The 20,096-nt window shown below is 42.1% G+C and overlaps 1 protein-coding gene across 2 annotated transcripts in view; it reads left to right on the forward strand.

Moving 5' to 3' along the window:
* Positions 1-20,096, forward strand: part of ccdc180 (coiled-coil domain containing 180) — a 104,721-nt gene that overhangs the window by 56,793 nt on the left and 27,832 nt on the right. For both annotated transcript variants that reach the window (XM_048559078.2, XM_048559079.2), the window contains exons 21-26: positions 61-278; positions 9,930-10,105; positions 10,860-11,040; positions 14,596-14,742; positions 15,229-15,373; positions 18,150-18,266. In XM_048559078.2, the coding sequence (XP_048415035.1) occupies positions 61-278; positions 9,930-10,105; positions 10,860-11,040; positions 14,596-14,742; positions 15,229-15,373; positions 18,150-18,266 (984 nt within the window). The remainder of the gene's footprint in view (positions 1-60; positions 279-9,929; positions 10,106-10,859; positions 11,041-14,595; positions 14,743-15,228; positions 15,374-18,149; positions 18,267-20,096) is intronic.

Consider the following 20,096-nt stretch of genomic DNA (forward strand, 5'->3'; position numbering starts at 1 on the left):
GATGAACATTTCTGCATCATGAAGCATAATGCAATAGAAATTTCCTTTTATTTTCTCTAGGGTGCTTTGGAAGAAACAGATCATGGCAAAATGTCCACTAAATCTGAGCATTTCAAAACCTCAAAGGGGAACATCTACACAGTGATGTTGCACAAAAAAGGCAAAAACAGTATGAATGTGATCTCTTTCCTGACAGAAACTGAAGAACAGAAGCATCTTCAAGACTACATGAAACATGCATTCATCCCTGAAGCAATATTTCTGGATTTAAAGAAAAAGTTAGTGGGGGAAGTGTCTTTCTACGTCATTTTTATGGCTTTATTATTCAGTTATAAAAGTAATATGGAAGAAGAAAAAAATATTTTGCATTTTTATAACACTTTTCTATTCATCAAGATATCCCCAAGCTCATGGCATGTGAGTGTCGCTACGTGGTCCAGCATTTATTGCCTGTCCCTAGTTAGAACATAGAAAGGATTAGTTTAATTTGGCATCACGTTCAGCATGGGAACGGACCCTTCAGTCCACGATGTTGTGCCGATCACGGCGCCAAATTAAACTAATCCTTTCTACCTGCTGTTGGTTCATATCCCTCCATTCCTTGCATTTTCATGCGATTATCTGAAAGTCCCTTAAATAGCCCTATCGTATCTGCCTTCACCAGCACTCCTGACAGCACCTTCCAGATTCCTATCACTTTCTGTGTAAAAATGTTGCCCCTCACATTTCTTTTCAACTTCCCCGTCTCACCTTAAATGCATGCCCCATAATATTAGACATTACAACCCTGGGAAAAAGATTCTGACTGTCAACCCTCTCCAGGCATCTCATAATTTTATAGACTTCCATCAAATCTCCCCTTAGCCTCCAGACCCCTTGAGAAGATAGTGATGAGCTGCCTTCTTGAACTGTTGCAATCTATGTGCAGTATATAGACTCACAATATCATTAGGGAGGGAATTCCAGGATTTTGATCCAATGACACCAAAGGAACAGCAATATTTTCCAAATCAAGATGGTGAGTGCCTTTGAGGGGAACTTGCAGACAGTGGTGTTCCCATGTATCCGCTGACCTGGTCTTTCTAAATGTTAACAGTCAGGGGTTTGAAAGGTGCTATCTGAAGAGCCTTTGTGAGTGTTTTCAGTGTATGTTGTAAGTAGTTCACAATCTGCTGCTGAGCATTGGTGATAGAGGGAGTGGATATTTATGGATGTAGTGCTGATCAAGCAGGCTGTTTTGTCTTGGATGGTGTCAAACTTCTTGAGGGTTGTTGAAGCTGCACCCATTTGGCCAAATGGGGAGTAGTCCATCATCCTCCTGACTTATGCCTTGTAGATAGTGAACAGGTTTTAGGGAGTCAGAAGGTGACTCACATACTGCAGTAGTTCTAGCCTCTGACCTACTTATGTAGCCACTATTTATTTATTGAGTCAAGTTGCGATTCTAGTCAATGATAAGTCCCAGGATGTTGAGAGTAGGGGACTCAGTGATTGTAACGCCATTGAATATTCAAGGGTTGTTGAATAGATTGTTTCTTATTGCATTTGAGTGTTGTGAATGCTACTTGACACTTTCAGTTCAAGCCTGGATATTGTCCAATCTTGCTGTATTTAAAAATGGACTGCTTCAGTACCTGAGAAGCCACAAATGGTGCTGAGCATTGTGCAATCATAGGTGAACATCCTCACTTCTGACCTTAAAGTGGGGGGAAGGTCATTGATGAAGCAGCTGAAAATGTTTGGGCCTAGCACACTACACTGAGGAACTCCTGCAGTGATGTCCTGCAGTTGAGATGACAGACCTCCAACAGCCACAACCATCATCCATTGTGCCAGGTATGACTCTACCAACAGTGAGTTTGCCCACTGATTCCCATTGACTGCAGTTTCACTAGGGCTCCTTGATGCCATACTTGTCCAGCCTTGATGTCAGGGGCTGTTGCTCTCACCTCACCTCCGTAATTCAGATCTTTTGTCCATGTTTGAATCGAGGTTGTAATGAGGTCAAGACGTGAGTGACCCTGGCAGAACTCAAACTGGGCATCGCTGAGGAGCTTATTACTAAATGGGTGCTGCTTCATGGCCCAGTTGATGACACCTTTGATCATTTTACTAATGATCTGATACTAATGGGACATCAGTTGACTCTTGTTAGATTTGTCCTGCTTTTTGTGTAATTTTCCACATCGTCGGGTAGATACTAGTATTGGAATTGCCCTGAAAAGCATACTGGTAATTATTTATGAAATTGCAGTTACTCCCGTTTTATAATCTAGGCAACCCAACACTGAACATCAAGATCCCATTAAACCCCTTGAGATTATCCAGTTAATGTTTCTTTTAGTGATATTGGTTATACATATTGGTTGGCGATGAACATCAGCCACTGTTTTGGAGCAATCTTCCTACTTGTCTATGAATTGTTCTTTTGGAGGTGCTACAATTGATCCCAATCCCCCTATACTACAGAGAGAAAATTGCTCCAGCCACTCTTGACCTCAATTTTGACCCTATGCTGAAAATTTTAAGCAGGCATAGTTGTCAGATAAGGCCAGGTTTGCATGGGTTTTGGCACCATGGCTCCACACTCAGTACCTTAAGTGTCTGGTAAAGAATGACTAAAACAGAGAATGTTGAAGGGACTCAGCAGGTTCAGGCAGCATCTGTGGAGAGAACGAGTTAACATTTCAAGTCCAGTATGATTCTTTCAAAGGAATGACTATTTCTTTCTGCCAGTGCCTGTGAACCAACATGCTTTATAAATGAATACCTGTCAAAGATGAAAGCAGAAAATTGGTGGGGTGGGCTGCTGGTTTGATATTGGAATGTAGGTATTGCAAAATGGAAAATAAGCAGAATTTTTTTTATTCATTCATGGGATGTGGGTTTTGCTGGCTAGCCGAGCATTAATTGACCATCCCTAATTGCCCACCAGGCAGTTAAGAGTCTAAGCACATTGTTTTGGGCCTGGAGTCACATGTATGCTAGACCAAATAAGGATGGCAGATTTCTTTCCCTAAAGGACATTGATGACCCAGATGGATGTTTCCTGACAATCGGAAATCGTTACCTTTAAACTCTTATCTCCAGATTATTGTTGATTCCAAATCCACCATCTGCTATGACAGGATTCAAACCCTGGTTCCCAGAGCATTCTCTGAGTCTCTGGATTAATAGTCTGATAATAATATCACTTGATCACCACCTACTATATTGCTCTACTGATACAGAAGTTATATTGTAAGGATCTCTACGGCTTCAATATTAATTGGTGATAAGCTATGCCAACAATGCATTTCTTTTTAACCATCAGTTATTTGATTATGGACATTACTATCCAAAATATCAGTTCAATAGCTTGGGGTGATACTGAATGGTGGTAGTGAGGAGTGGAAATGGCATTGCTTGTGCTGGAATGTAGAGCACAGTAGTCATAAAATGAATCAATTGGATGTAGAGAGTTGTAGGCCCTGGAGAGCTGTAGGGACTTGGCAGTTTCAGTGTGCCTGCAATGTGACAGTTTGACGTCACTGTTCTTAGATTTTCTTTCCCCAGGTCCATTTTCCTGTCATAAAGGGAGGAGGCAAAAGAACCAGAATATTTCTTTAAAATGTAAGGATTTCCTTTTGCTATGTGGGGACTGCATTAAGAAGAGAACAATCATCTCTGCTTGTCAGCCCACGTTGTCCTGTCTCAGCTATCAAAATGATGCTAATGTGTTGCTGGAGATAAACTATCAGAGTTGGGCGGGTGAATCATTTTGCTTGAAAATCTCTGGTTACAGTAAAATTCAAGACCCAAGCTTGTCTTTTGAATAAACCATGACCAATTCTCCCATGTTGCCATTTAAGGCAAGACCCAGGCTTCCGACACAGAGAAAAATATTTGAATTTAATTTTAAATGGTGCAACTAGGGCTCCATAATGATGTTGGTGAAAGCATTGATCTGTGTAAGTCATATAGTCCAGAAACTACTGGGTTCTATTTCTGTTCTAAATATTTTGTCTATCAACCTGTTATGACGCATCTCTGCAGTAGATGGTATTTGAACCCAGGCCTCCTGGCTCAGAGTAGAGACGCTACTGCTGGACAACAAGAACTCTCTATTTCTGTTCTAATTTTAATAAAGACACTTGAAACAACTAAATTATTTATGTATGTACGCTCATGCTTTTATTGTGCTTGTTTAATTTTTTGGCCAAAATAGTTATTGTTACTTTTTTTCTGAGGTCACTATTTTAAAAGAAAATTTCAAGCATATTACGAGTTGTTTTTGCTATCCATTTTGTGGGACGTGTGTGTCGCTGGCTTGCCAGCATTTCTTGCCCATCCCTCATTGCCCTTGAGATGGTGTTGGTGAGCTGCCTTCTTGAAGCGTTGCAGTCCATGTGCTGTGGGTTGACCCACAATGTTATGAGGGAGGGAATTCCAGGATTTTGACCCAGCAACAGTGAAGGAATGGCGATATGTTTCCAAGTCAGGATGGTGAATGACTTGGAGGGGAACTTGGAGGCGGTGGTGTTTCTGTATATCTGCTGCCCTTGTCCTTCTAGATGGAAGTGATTGTGGGTTTGGAAGGTGCTGTCAGAGGATCTTTGGTGAATTTCTGCAGTGCATCTTGTAGATAGTACAGACTGCTGCTCCTGAGCATCGGTGGTGGAGGGAATAAATGTTTGTGGATGTAGTGCCAATCAAACAGGCTGCTTTGTCCTGAATGGTGTTGAGCTTCTTTAGTGTTGTTGGAGCTGCACTCATCCAGGCAAGTGGGAAGTATTCCATCACACTCCTGACTTGTCCCTTGTAGATGGTGAATAGGCTTTGAGGAGTCAGGAGATGAGTTACTCGGCGCAGTATTCCCAGCTTCTGGCCTGCTCTTGTAACCAGTCTGTTAATATGGTGAGACCAGTTGAGTTTCTGGTCAATGGTAACCCCCAGGATGTTGATAGTGGGAGATTCAGTGATGGTAACACCATTGAATGTCAAGGGACAGTGGTTAGATTGTCTCTTATTGGTGGTGGTCGTAGCCTGGCATTGTGTGGCACAAATGTCACTTTCCACTTGTAAGCTCAAACCTGGATATTGCCCAAAACTGATTCATGTGAACATGGACTGCCTCAGTATCTGAGGAGCCACGAATGGTGCTGAATATTGTGCAGTCATCAGTGAACATTCCCCGCCTCTGACCTTCAGATGGAGGGAAGGCCATTGATAAAGCAGCTGAAGATGGCTGCCTATGACACAACCGTGAGGAATTCCTGCAGAGATGTCCTGGAGCTGAGATGATTGACCTCCTACAATCACGACCATCTTCCTTTGTGTCAGGTATGACTCCAACTACGGGAGCATTTTCCCCCTGATATCCATTGATTCCAATTTTGCGAGATCTCCATGATGCCACACTTGGTTGAATGTAGCCTTGATATCAACAGCTGTCACTCTGACCCCACCTCTGGAATTCAGCTCTTCTTTCCATGTTTGTAGCAATGGTATGATGAGATCAGGAGCTGAGTGGCCCTGGCGGAACCCAAATTGGGTGTCACTGAGCAGGTTATTACTGAGCAGGTGCTGTTTGATAGCACTGTTAGTGACACCTTCATTCATTTTACTGATGATTGAGAAAATGGGGCAGTAATTGGCCGGGTTGGATTTGTCCTGTTTGTTTATGTATAGGACATACTTGGGCAATTTTCCACATTGTCGGGTAGATACCAGTGCTGTAACTGTACTGGAACAGCTTGACAAGGGGAGCTGAAAGTTCTGGAGCACAAGTCTTCAGTACAATTGCTGGAATGTTGTCAGGTGCGTAGCCCTTGCAGTATGCAGTGTCTCCAACCATTTCTTGATATCACATGGAGTGAATAGAATGGGCTGAAGACTGGCATCAGTAATGCTGGGGACCATTGGAGGAGGCCGAGATGGATCATCCACTTGGCACTTCTGGCTTAAGATTGCTGCGAATGCTTCAGCTTTATCTTTTGTACTGATGTGCTGGGCTCTTCCATCATTGAGGATGGGGATATTTGTGGAGCCTCTTCCTCCAGTGAGTTGTTTAATTGTCCACCACCATTCACAACTGGATGTGGCAGGATTGCAGAGCTTAGATCTGATCCGTTGGTTGTGGGATCGCTTAGCTCTGTCTGTCACTTGCTGCTTTTTCTGTTTGCCATGCAAGTAGTCCTGTTTTGTGGCTTCACTAGGTTGATATCTCATCTTCAGGTATGCCTGGTGCTGCTCCTGGCATGCCCTCCTGCACTCTTCATTGAACCAGGATTGGTCCCCTGGCTTGATGGTAATGGTTGAGTGGGGGATATGCCAGGCCATGAGGTTACAGATTGTGATGGAGTACAATCCTGCCGCTGTTGATGGCCCACAGCGCCCCATGGATGCCCAATCTTGAATTGCCTGATCTGTACGAAGTCTGCCCCATTTAGTACTGTGATAGTGCCACGTAACACGATGGAGATTGTTCTCAGTGTGAAGGTAGGACTTTGTCTTCACAAGGACTGTGCAATGGTCACTCTTACTGATACTATCATGGACAGATGCAGCTGCAGTTGGCAGATTAGTAAGGATGAGGTCAAGTATGTTTTTCCCTCCTGCTAGTTCCCTCACCACCTGCCGCAGACCCAGTCTAGCAGCTACGCCCTTTAGGACCTTACCAGCTCGATCTGTATTACTGCTGCTGTGCCAATCTTATTGGTGGACATTGAAATCCCCCACCCAGAATACATTTTGTGTCCTTGCTGTCCTCAGTGCTTCCTCTGAGTGTTGTTCAACATGGAGGAGCACTGATTCATCAGCTGAGGGAGTTCAGTATGTAGTAAGCAGCAGGAGGTCTCCTTGCCCATGTTCAATTTGAAGCCATGAGACTTCATGGGGTCCGGAGTTAACGTTGAGGACTCCCAAAGCAGCACCCTCCTGACTGTATACCACTGTGCTGCCCCCTCTGCCAATGGGACAGGACATATCCAAGGATGGTGATGGTAGTGCCTGTGACATTGTCAGTAAGGTATGATTCTGTGAGTACGACTACGTCAGGCTGTTGCTTAACTAGTCTGTGAGACAGCTGTCCCAATTTTGGCACTAACCTTCAGATGTTAGTGAGGAGGACTTTGCAGGGTCAACGGGGCTAGCCGTTGTCTTTTCCGATGCGTAGTTCGATGCCAGGTAATCTGTCCAGTTTCATTTCTTTCAGTCTTTGTAGCAATTGGTACATCTGAATGACTTGCTAGGTCATTTCAGAGGGCAATTGAGGGTCAACCACATTGCTGTGGATCAGACCAGGTGAGGGTGGCAGATTTCCTAATGAAGGACATTTGTGAACTAGATGGGTTTTTCCAACAATCGGCAATGATTTCATGGTGATCAGTAGATTCTTAATTCTAGACTTCTTTTAAAATTCCAATTCCACCATCTGCTGTGGTGGGATTCAAATCCGGGTCTGCAGGACATCGGCTGGATTTCTGGATCAATAGACCAGCGACAATACCAAAAGGCCATCTCCTACCCTGCCCTGGAGTGATTTCATTGGTTCCCAAACACTGCGTACTCAGTTATTCTATTTAATTTCATTATTTTGTTTCATTCTATTTAAACCCAACACTGCGGTGAAGGCAAATTCCTTCATTTCAAAGGGGAATTGGATAAGCACTAGAAAGGAAACCATTTCTAAGGCAATAGAGAAGGAAGGAGTGAGTGGGACTGGATAAGTTACTCCTGCAGAGACCTGGGCTGGACTCAAAAGGACTTCTTCACTGTAATCATTATAAGTAAAGTCACCAAAGTCCCAAACTATAAGTGCGGCATTGTGCTTCAGTGGTTAGCACTGCTGCCTCAAAATGCCAGGAACCCAGGTTTGATTCCAGCCGTGGGTGACTGTATGGAGTTCTCCCTGTGTGTGTGTATGTTTCCTCCAGTGCTCTGGTTTCCTCCCACAGTCCGAAAGTGTGCAAATTAGATGGATTGACCATGCTAAATGCCATGTTACTGGAGTGGATCTGGGTGGGATGCTGTTTGGAGGATCAGTGCAGATTTGCTGGGCCAAATCGCCTCTTGTTGCTCTGTAGGTTTGTACTGTCATTAGATAGGGACAACCTATTGAATTTAAACTGAGGGTCACCACATCTCAGGCAAAAGGTGATGTTGACAAGGTGAGAGTTTCATGGTGGCCTCAGCCTGTACAGGAATTGAACATCACTCTGCATCACAAAAACCAGTCATCTAGCCACCTGAGTGCTAATTCTTTGATATTTAGATCAGTGGTTAAGACCATAAGAAAACTAGGCCGTCTGGACCAACAAGCCATTCAATAGGATAGTAGCTAATCCAAACATTCTTCCCATTTGCTTTCCTGCCCTTTCCTTGTAACCCTTGATTCCCCAACTGATCAAAAATCTGTCTATCACAATCTTAAATACACACAAGAACCCTGCCCCCGCACCTTGTTGATAACTTTTCGTGTATCTTTAGTAAATGTTGATTAGTAATTTGGATGCATTTCTTACTATACATTTTTGATTTGTTACACTTTTTCGAGTAAGCTATTTAAAGTAACTGGAAGAAAATGCAAAACAGAAATTTATGTGAAAAGTATGACAATTGAAATTTGGCAGACAAAATATATCGTACACATTGTATGTGGCAGTGGATTTCTGTGGTGTTAAGAGGACTTTCTGTTTAATTGTACAGGTCATTATAGCATAAAATTAGTTGAAACTAAAGTAAATTAAAGATAAAATTAGTTGGTTCTAAGATGACACTTCTAGTAAGCATCCTGACTTTGTGAAGGTTAATTAAGTAGGTGCACGCTTTCTGGCATCTGCTATGCTGTATTCTGGAAATTTAATATTCCAAATACGAGCTTTTCTGTGATGCTGAAACTTCCAGAAGTGTGTTTTGCTTAATTGACACATGGAGTCATGGAGTTATACAGCATAGAAACAGACCCTTTGGTCCAACCAGTCCATGTCGAATGTAATCCCAAACTAAACTAGTCCTACATGCCTTTTCTGGACCCATTTCCCTCCAAACCTTTCATGTACTTATCCAAACGTCTTTTAAATGTTGTAATTGTACCCACATCCACCATTACCTCATGAAGTTCATTCCATATGCAAACGACCCCCTCTGTGTAAAAACATTGTCCCTCGTGACTTTTTAAAATTTCTCTCCTCTCAACTTAAATATATGTCTCCTAATCTTGAAATCTCCCATCCTAGGGAAAAGACAACTACCATTAACTCTATACGTCTCATTATTTTAAACTTCTATCAGGTCACCTTTCAATCTACTGTGCTCCAGTGAAAAATATCCCAGCTTATCCAGCCTTTCTTTATACCTCAAACCTTCCATACCCAGCAAGATGCTGCTAAATCCCTTCTGAACCCTCTCAATATATCCTTAATAATATCCTTCCTATAACTGGATGACCAGTTCTGGATGCAGTATTCTTGAAGAGGCTTCACCAACGTCCTGTACAACCTCAACATGACTTTCCAACTCCTATATTCAAAGGACTGAGCAATGAAGACAAGCATGCCAAATGCCTTTTTATCTACACTGTCTATGTGTGATGTGATATGAATTATGTATCTGTACCCCTGTGTCTCTCTCTGTTCTACAACACTACCCAAGGCCCTAACATTAATTGTAGCAGTCCTACCCTTGCTTGTTGCACCTTGCATTTTTCCTAATACTTGTAGATAGATACAGCAAAGATGATAAAGATTTGATATATGGTTCTAAGCTACTTGAAATTTATTTGACTGATCAAATCCATCGAGTGGATTACTAACTGACAAACCACTTTCAGTATTCATGCACTGTAACCTACAATTACAACCTGTCAATATATTTCTTCTTTCTGCTTATCTATAGTAGACATGGGTTGTATTGTTTTTTCGCTAAATTAAATCTCTTCATCCACTCAGGGTGCGCTTGAACTTCTTTGAACTCTTAGAGGATTGGTATGATAAAGCCATGAATAATGCCAAGAATATTGCTGTGATTAAGAAGAAAGAGTTCAAAGCGGAGTTGGAGCTGCGAAAGCACCTGCATGAGCCCAGAGAAAAACGCATTAAGATGGATGTATTCAATGTCAGAGCTGGTAAAGTACCAGTGCGGTGTCTGTAATACATACAAACTGAAAGAGTCCAGTTAGCCATTTCCATCCCTATGTCTCGAGTGGTGAAAGTTTCACCTATATTTTGTTGTGTATATATACCTGCGAGATCCTAGATTTGATTGCAATCAGAATTACAGTAAGGACATTATAAGTACCAGAGTGGCTGAAGCAGGTGGAGAAAATAAGAAGCCAAGGATTTGTTTGTGTTAAACGGTCACTAATATTAGAACATCATTGTAGATGTGTGGTGAGATCTGGGTTCACTTAACATCCCACCCACTCTCAACAACATGAAAGGCAGCCAGTATTTGTGAAAACACATACGGAAAACTTCCCTAATTGCTTGAGCCAACAAACTAGTTTTCTTAATAAAAACCGAAAGAACTGTGGATACTGTAAATTAGGAACAAAAACAGAAGTTGCTGTAAAAGCGCAGCAGGTCTGGCAGCATCTGTGAAGAAAAAATCAGAGTTAACATTAACTCTGATTTTTTTTCTTCACAGGTGTTGCCAGACCTACTGACCTTTTCCAGCAACTTTGTTTTCGAAACTAGTTTTCTTCTTGGAAATGAAAACAGTTAATGTGCAAGTACCAACTGATGCCATATGTGCTGTTTTCTGGGTGTCCACATTCTTCTGCCATCATCACAGCAAATGAATGAGAAAACCCCTCATGTGGAATTTATCCACTTTACCCCTTTTACTTTGTCAAAATAACCATTGACCTTGCCTTACAGTGGAACTGCGCTTGCACAGGGACAGAGTCAAGCGTCACTGTAGAGGAGTGGAAGAAGTTTTGACAAAACTGAAAACGGATTTTAGAACACTTCAGTCAGAGCACTGCAAGTCCATTGTGGAGTTCCGTAACAATATTCACAACTTGGAGGAGATCTTTAAAACTGCAATTAAATCTGAAAGGTGAATCATCTTTAGAAGGTGAATGTAAAGAGCTCCTGTCTTGCATAATCAATATTTGCACTGCCTGACATTATGAGCCATTGCTAACCGACTTGAGTCAGGATTTTCTCTATGGTACCCAAACAATGCTGAGGTTATGTGGGCAACAGTGGAGGGCAACAGTCTCATGGGACTAATTTCCTCCAAATTAGTCAATTATTAGCTAGATATTTTACTTGCTGACCAATTTAGATAAGTGGGAAAGCTCTTGGAATCTATCAAGTAAAGATTTTAATTTTTTGTCTGAACTTGCCTCAGAACCAACAAAACTGCATTTGTTTCCGGTTTCAAGTACATCTGGCAATGAATCTCCTACAAAGGTCTTAGGTGGAAAATTCTAGAATCTTAACAGAGCCACAATTTAGGAAGAGCAATACATGTCCAAATCAGGATGTTGTGAGACTTGTAGGTGATAATGTTGTTTTAAAGTGGCGGTTGACCCCCTCTGAGAACTACAACCAAAACACCCGAAGTACCTCCCCTTTTAATCTGTTAAAAAGCAGGGTGAAAATTAGTGCAACCTACATATCAGTAACTTCTCATGGTTAACTAAAAGAAATCCCTGACCCTTAAGTAACAATTTATTTATCTAACTCTAACAGATAACAAATTAAGTAAACTATTAAACCGAATAAACCCCTTCTAACTATTAATTATTCTCAAATAAAACAAGATTCTCATGGTATGCTGTTCCAGGAAATACAAGTCCCATGAATATAAAATTTTAAAAAATAGACTTTAGTCTTTTGAAATTACAACCAGGTTAGGGTCTCTTCCGGAATGTCCTGTGCCTTTTCCATCGAATGATCTGTGAGGAATGCTTTCTGTGTGAATTCTTCTGCCGGGAATCTTAGCTAGGAATGCCATGGTACTGTTGTGATTAAACGGTGCTTTATCTAAGAACTGAGAACTGTTATCTCTCGCAGATGGCAGTTCAATCTTCTGATTTTCCAACTGCCCTCTCCTTTTAAACCCTTGATGATATATCAATGTCTTATAGTAGGATTGATCCTACGTTGTCAATACCATCAGATTTAAATTTAATTGGTTTTTGGTATCGAAGTGTCGGATTCAAATTCATTGGCTAAAATCAAAACTTGTTGGCTTGATTATAAAACAAAGCTGCTACTTGGCCTGCTAATCATATGGTTTTTTGATACTAATGTTTCAATTCAAGGGCTGTCTGCGCATCTGCAAACCAACAAGCTGCTGCCCATAGACATCGTTTTTGAATCTCTAAGTGTAGAAAAAGCACATCATCTTTTGAAGTGTATGTGCAGCCCTCCTCCACCATACCCCCCCCCCACTCCCACCCCCAGCCATTTTACAATCACCAAATTCTAACTTCCTGCCTTCTAATGCAGAAGTACTGGACCCAACTTGGTGTGCATGCTGGAATGGATAGAGATAGACGAAGCTGATGTGCTGAAAATTTTGTCAAACATTAAGATTGACAAGTCGCCAGGCCCGGATCAGATTTGTCCTCGGCTGCTTTGGGAAGCGAGAAATGCAATTGCTTCGCCACTTGCGAAGATCTTTGCATCCTCGCTCTCCACTGGAGTCGTACCTGAGGACTGGAGAGAGGCAAATGTAATTCCTCTCTTCAAGAAAGGAAATAGGGAAATCCCCGGCAATTATAGACCGGTAAGTCTCACGTCTGTCGTCTGCAAGGTGTTAGAAAGGATTCTGAGGGATAAGATTTATGACCATCTGGAAGAGCATGGCTTGATCAAATACAGTCAACACGGCTTTGTGAGGGGTAGATCATGCCTTACAAACCTTATCGAGTTTTTTGAGGATGTGACTAGAAAGGTTGATGAGGGTCGAGCTGTGGATGTGGTGTATATGGACTTCAGTAAGGCATTTGATAAGGTTCCCCATGGTAGGCTCATTCAGAAGGTCAGGAGGAATGGGATACAGGGGAACTTAGCTGCTTGGATACAGAATTGGCTGGCCAACAGAAGACAGCGAGTGGTAGTAGAAGGAAAATATTCTGCCTGGAAGTCAGTGGTGAGTGGAGTTCCACAGAGCTCTGTCCTTGGGCCTCTACTGTTTGTAATTTTTATTAATGACTTGGACGAGGGAATTGAAGGATGGGTCAGCAAGTTTGCAGATGACACAAAGGTCGGAGGTGTCGTTGACAGTGTAGAGGGCTGTTGTAGGCTGCAGCGGGACATTGACAGGATGCAGAGATGGGCTGAGAGGTGGCAGATGGAGTTCAACCTGGATAAATGCGAGGTGATGCATTTTGGAAGGTCGAATTTGAAAGCTGAGTACAGGATTAAGGATAGGATTCTTGGCAGCGTGGAGGAACAGAGGGATCTTGGTGTGCAGATACATAGATCCCTTAAAATGGCCACCCAAGTGGACAGGGTTGTTAAGAAAGCATATGGTGTTTTGGCTTTCATTAACAGGGGGATTGAGTTTAAGAGTCGTGAGATCTTGTTGCAGCTCTATAAAACTTTGGTTAGACCGCACTTGGAATACTGCGTCCAGTTCTGGGCGCCCTATTATAGGAAAGATGTGGATGCTTTGGAGAGGGTTCAGAGGAGGTTTACCAGGATGCTGCCTGGACTGGAGGGCTTATCTTATGAAGAGAGGTTGACTGAGCTCGGTCTCTTTTCATTGGAGAAAAGGAGGAGGAGAGGGGACCTAATTGAGGTATACAAGATAATGAGAGGCATAGATAGAGTTGATAGCCAGAGACTATTTCCCAGGGCAGAAATGGCTAGCACGAGGGGTCATAGTTTTAAGCTGGTTGGTGGAAAGTATAGAGGGGATGTCAGAGGCAGGTTCTTTACGCAGAGAGTTGTGAGAGCATGGAATGCGTTGCCAGCAGCAGTTGTGGAAGCAAGGTCATTGGGGTCATTTAAAAGACTGCTGGACATGTATATGGTCACAGAAATTTGAGGGTGCATACATTAGGATCAATGGTCGGCACAACATCGTGGGCTGAAGGGCCTGTTCTGTGCTGTACTGTTCTATGTTCTATGTTCTATGTTCTAACAATATTCCCAGGACATCCATGCTTCTGTCTTTTCAGGCATAATTATCACAACACTTCTTCTGCTTAGTTTATTACTTCAGAAGTTAAGTTGAGACACTGGTGTCGTGGTAATGTTGCTGAGTTACTAATCCGGAGGTACCAAAATAATGTTCTGGTGACAAAGGTTCAAATTTCATCTTGGCAGCTTCTGGAATTATAATGCAATTACTTAAGAAAACCTGGAAATAGAAACTGGTAATGGTGACCAGCAACTTGACAAGAATTAGTACAAAATCCCTCCTGGTTCACTTGTGTCCTTTTAGGATGAAAATCTGTCATCCTTACCTGCTTTGACCTCCATGTGTCTCCAGATTGTAACAGTGTGGTTGACTTTTAACAAACTCCTGAGTATCTAGCAAGTCACTCAGTTCAAGTGCAATTGGGGATAGGCAACAAATGTTTATCTTATTTGTGATAACCACATCCCATGAAAGAATTTTAAAAGTATTGCTTTGTTTGCTTTATTCTAGGCTAATTAATTTACTAAATTCCCTTCACAACAAGCAGGAGAAATACATGAATTCTGTCAACAAATTATTTCGCGAATTTCAGAATATGCTGGACAAATCTCTAGGAAAATTGCAAGATGACAACGCACAATTTATCACATCATTCAGGTACTGTAAAAAGTTTGAATTTTTGCTTTATTAAGGACTCCAAGCTGTAGGAGTGGCCATTTAATATTTTTAATCAGTGAAGAGGTTGAAAGCTGAATACTAAGGGGCATAAGTTTAAAAGGAGGGCTAACAGGGCTAACAAGGTGTAGAGCTGGATGTTTCAGGTGGCCCAGACCCGAAATGACAGCTTTCCTGCTCCTCCGATGCAGTTTGGCCTGCTGTGTTCGTCCAGATCCACACTTTGTTATCTCAGATTCTCCAGCATCAGCGGTTCCTACTATCGCTAACAGGGGTAACCAAGTTGACGAATAAACCTTCTCAGGAGAGACTTCAAAATATCCAATATTATGGGCAATTAGAGAAGTATTAAGTGTTGCTAATAGAAGTTGGGCAGGTGGACACATCTATTGAAAGGAACAAAGTTATTAAGTTGTTTTCCTGATCGTAAAAAAATCTTGTTTTGTTGTGTAATGCTTTGTCTTTTAGGTTATTTGCAAATGGTGGTAACTATACACCACAAGAAATTCAGGAGTACAATGAGAGAATCGAAGAGGTAACCAGTGGCATTGCCAATACAGAAGGGTCAGTCATGGTTGATTTAGAAATAATGGAGGCCATGTCCTTAGAGCAGGTATATACATAAAAGGATCTTTTTTGAGTGTATTTAAAATGAAAGTTGCCTGAAAATGTGCATAACAGTAAACCTTTACTAGGTAGTTGCTGAGGTTTTTACACAGAGCTTACCAAAATCTAGACAGTGACCCCTAGTGTGATTGTGAACTGAAATGTCAGGGACTTTGAGCTCCAAGGAGCAGTGGCTGTCGTAGAACTCCAACCGAGTGCAAAAACCTGAAGGACCCCTTTAAACCTTGGCATTTTTTTTCAAAGTGGCCATGGCCTATTATTGAGGCCTGATTGCTGTTCCAAAAAAAATCCAGTTGAAAAGGTTTCAAGTCATACCAGACCCAAAACGTTAACTCTGTTTCTACCTCCGCCAATGCAGCTAGCCCTGTTGAGTTTCTCCGCAGTATCGTACTTTTATCCATTATTTACTTATTTAGTGCCTGCAAATGTCCCAAATCCAGTAATAGACTCCTCATTTGTTGCAGCTGAGGTGACTAGTCCACCATGTAGTCAATAGAGAGGACACATCTCAGCATAGTTTGTGTCTCTCCACATGTGCATTAGGATAACAGCAATGTCATATGTTTTAAGTAAATAACAGAGTCAGGGATAAATATGAGGGGAATAGTCAACAGAGAAGATGGTAAGGATTTGGATGAGGGAACAAAATGTAACATCTCAAAGTCTGCAGATGATACCAAGTTGGGTGGGAGAATGAACTGTGGCAAGGATGCAGAGATCCTTTGGTATGATCTGGGCAGGCTGTTGAGTGGGCAAGTCAATGCAGTATATTTGGATAAATGTGAGGTTATTCACTTTGGTAGCAAAAATAAGAAGGCAGATCACTATATGAATAGCTGTAACTAGGGAGATGGGAGTGTGCAGTGGGACCTGGGTATCCTTCTGCACCAGTCTCTGAAGATAAGCTGGCAGGTGCAGCAGGCAGGAAAGGAAGCAAATGGAATGTTGGCCTTCACTGCAAGACATATTGAGTACAGGAGCAGGGATGAGTTGTTGCAGTTATACAGGGCCTTAGTGAGGCCACACCTAGAATATTGTGTACAATTTTAGCATCCTTTTCTGATGAAGGATACTTTTCCTCTTGAGGGAATGCATTGAAGGTTTACCACGCTGATTCAGGGGATGGTGAGAATGACGTCTGAGGAGAGACTGACCAGGCTGGAATTGGTTTTGCTGGAGTTTAGATGAACGGAGGGGGTATCCCATAGAGACTTATATAATTCTAACAGGACTGGACAGGGTAGACGCAATGAGGATGTTCTCAATGGTAGGTGTGTCCAGAACCAGGGGTCACAGTCTGAGGATTTGGGCAGATAATTTAGGACAGAGATGAGGAGATATTTCTTCATGCAAAGAGTGGTGAGCCTGTGGAATTCATTGCCACAGGAAGTAGTTGATGCCAAAACATTGAATGGATTCAAGAGTTGGCTAGATATAGCACTTTGGACAAATGGGATCAAAGGTTATGGGGAGAAAGTAGGATTAGGCTGTTGAGCTGGACAGTCAGCCATGGTCGTGATGAATGGTGGAGTAGGCTCGAAGGCCTGAATGGCCTTCTCCTGCTCCTTTCTTCTATGTTTCTATGTAGCAGTGGGAACATTTGGCTCTGCTAGCTGCCAATGGTGTGGCATTGAGGATGTGAATGTAATGCTGCAAGAAGTTTGATGACCTCCATTTTGTTGTCGAGTGAGTGAATGCCCTTAAAGTGTTAGCAGGACAGGCCCCTCTTGCAGTCACATGCATTGTCACCCGTACTAGTTTGGGAGGGCATTAAGTGAAATAGTGAAGATCAAAGTGTCTCTGTGTGTGCTAAATCAGCATTTGGTGCCAACTAACATCATGAGCTGCCTGCTCTGCATACTTCTGCTGTACTCATGGAATGCTTAGGCTTTGGCCTCTCTGTTACTTGGAAAATCCTAGCAATACCAGCCCATGCCTCCCATACTAATCCAGCCACGTTAATTGTGATGTTGGCTTGAAAAATTCAAATGATCACCTTCTACTGAGATCTGTCTTCATCACCTTGAAGGAATCTTGTTTTCTCAATTCATTCATTGGATGTGGGCGTCCCTGGCTGGACCAGGATTTATTGCCCATCCCTAGGTGCCCTCAAGGAGACGGTAGTGAACTGCCTTCTTGAACCACGAATTCCATTGTCAACTTGTCATGTCTCTCTCTCTGCTCCACTTTTAATCTCACGCTGTAATGTAAGAGGAACTATAACTATAATCCCCATGACTGAAACCATTATACATTCAAAAGCACAAAATACTTTTCAAATGTCTACCAGCTGTCCCTGAAGACATAAGCTGGATGTGTGGTCAATTATGCTAATTTTAGAGAGCGTTAACTGAAGCAGCGAGGACCAAAACGGCAGCTCTTGTGTCAAATCAACCTTGACTAGCATCACTATTCGCCTGTTCTGCATACTTTAGATGTACACATGAAGTACCTGGGCTATGGCCCTCCACTAAATAGCATTTGGCACATGCCTGTCAATGCTAATCCATCAGTATAAATAAAAAGAAAAACTGCAAATGCTAGAAATGCACAGTAGACCTGTCAGCATCTGAAACAATAGGAGAAACCTTGTTGTTCTGCAGTATGTTTGCAAGTGTCACTTTAACCTTTTAGATGTAGACAGCTACATTTTATCATTATGCACCCTGCAGATTATCAACTATTCTTGTAAAGAAAGTCTTAGGAATTGTGAATCATAGTCTGGTATTGAATATATTACTTTTGTTCATTCTTTCAACAAGTCTACTGCAGTGATCAAAGAGACTGAAGACAAATATACGCGTTACACATTGGATTTGATCTTCATTGAGAAAATTAAACGATTTCTAACTAACGCTCAGACAAAAATTAAAACTGAGGTAAGAGAAGTTTTTCTGAACCATTCCTATTTAAGTGAGAATGTTGTGAAAATCATATTTAAACAGCCTTTCTGCGCCAACAGATTTTACTTCAGAAAAAGCAAGAGAAAAACATATCAATAGCTTGTCTGCTCGTTGAGTGAGCCTAGGACAAGCCCTGGTATTATCTCTCATTTGTGCTGCATTCATGAACTTCAGCCAGGGTAGCTTTGGAAATGCTAGAAATTCTTCTGCAGCTAAAAGGGAACGCTTTAATGGTTCCTGTTCCTGACAGCACTCCTGATAGTCGGTGTACTTATGGATGACTGGTAGGGGCCAATGAGTTTGATGAATTTATAAACCTCTTATTTTAGATAGCTTTTGCAATTTTGCCAGAAAGGCCCTAACACAGGGAAACCCTCCTGTTAAATTTACACACCATTAACACAAAAGGGAGAATTTTGACTCTTCCTGGTGCCCCATCCCCCTCTTTGTGCTCAGTGATCTCCCATTTGAAGGGCGCTGTAATTTTTTTCCTGGTGGAGGAGGCCGCAGTCTCACGTGTAAATACTGATTGGGATCCCTACAAGGATTAAAGTACCCAGGAGGCACTATGACCTGGAGCTGGACAGAAAAGGCACCACAGCATTTTTGCTAGGCTTGGAAAGGCTGGAGCAAAAAATGATTAAGCCCTCCAGATAAGCAAAAGGTTGGCATTTGTGGGAGTCAGAGGTCATTCTGGGTCCAAAGGGAGATTTACAAATGCCATTGTCTGGGAATTCTTCATCCTGCCACTTGTAGCAAGAAACCTTCTCGAAGCCAACTTCCCCACCAGTTATTTAGAAACCAGTGGCCTGTTAAGGACTGATCTTTAACTGGAGCAACCACCCTTCTTCCTCACCACTTACGCCCCTATCGCATTGCATGTTTTGGTAATAGCACTTACATGAAATTTGGGAGTTAAAATACATCTGACCTGAAGCTTTATCCAGGAATAACACTTCACAGTCATCTTTCTTATTCCATCTGATCGGTGCTCTGATTAAAATTGTACCCATAATGACCAAAAGAAGTTTTCTTCTGCAGATTGAAAAATGCTATCTACTACTGCCCAGGTTTAACAATGATGGATACGATTGAAAATGCAACTCAGGACTGCTTTCAATTTATTCTTTGAAATGACATGAGTCGCTTGTCTGCCCATAGACTGTGAATCAATATAGGTGTATTATATCCAAGGTTCAGGGGGCTACAGTTTACAAATGCCCGTACTTGTGAATGCGTTTGCATACAGCAGTGTAATTTTAAATATCCAACATTTTTCACACAGAGGCTGGAGCCAGAATGGAATGAGCTGCCAAAACAATAGGCTGGTACAATTACAACATTTAAAAGGCATCTGGATGGGTATATGAAAAGAAGCGTTTAGAGGGAAATGGGCCAAATGCTGGCAAATGGGATGATATTTGTTTAGGATATCTGGATGGCATGGATGAGTTGGACCGAAGGGTCTGTTTCCATGCAGTACAACTTTATGATTCTATATGACCATTTCCTGTGCTCACGAACAGCTGCTTTATATTGTCCTGCATTATGTTCTGACTTGAGAGGGTGGTAGTTGATGGGAAATGTTCATCCTGGAGACCAGTTACGAGTGGTGTACTGCAAGGGTTGGTGTTGGGTCCACTGCTGTTTGACATTTTTATAAATGACCTGGATGAGGGTGTAGAAGGATGGGTTAGTAAATTTACAGACGACACTAAGGTCGGTGGAGTTGTGGATAGTGACGAAGGATGCTGTAGGTTGCAGAGAGACATAGATAAGCTGCAGAGCTGGGCTGAGAGGTGGCAA

The sequence above is a fragment of the Stegostoma tigrinum genome, chromosome 29 (genome assembly GCF_030684315.1).
Source record: "Stegostoma tigrinum isolate sSteTig4 chromosome 29, sSteTig4.hap1, whole genome shotgun sequence".
NCBI classification, from domain to species: Eukaryota; Metazoa; Chordata; class Chondrichthyes; order Orectolobiformes; family Stegostomatidae; genus Stegostoma; species Stegostoma tigrinum.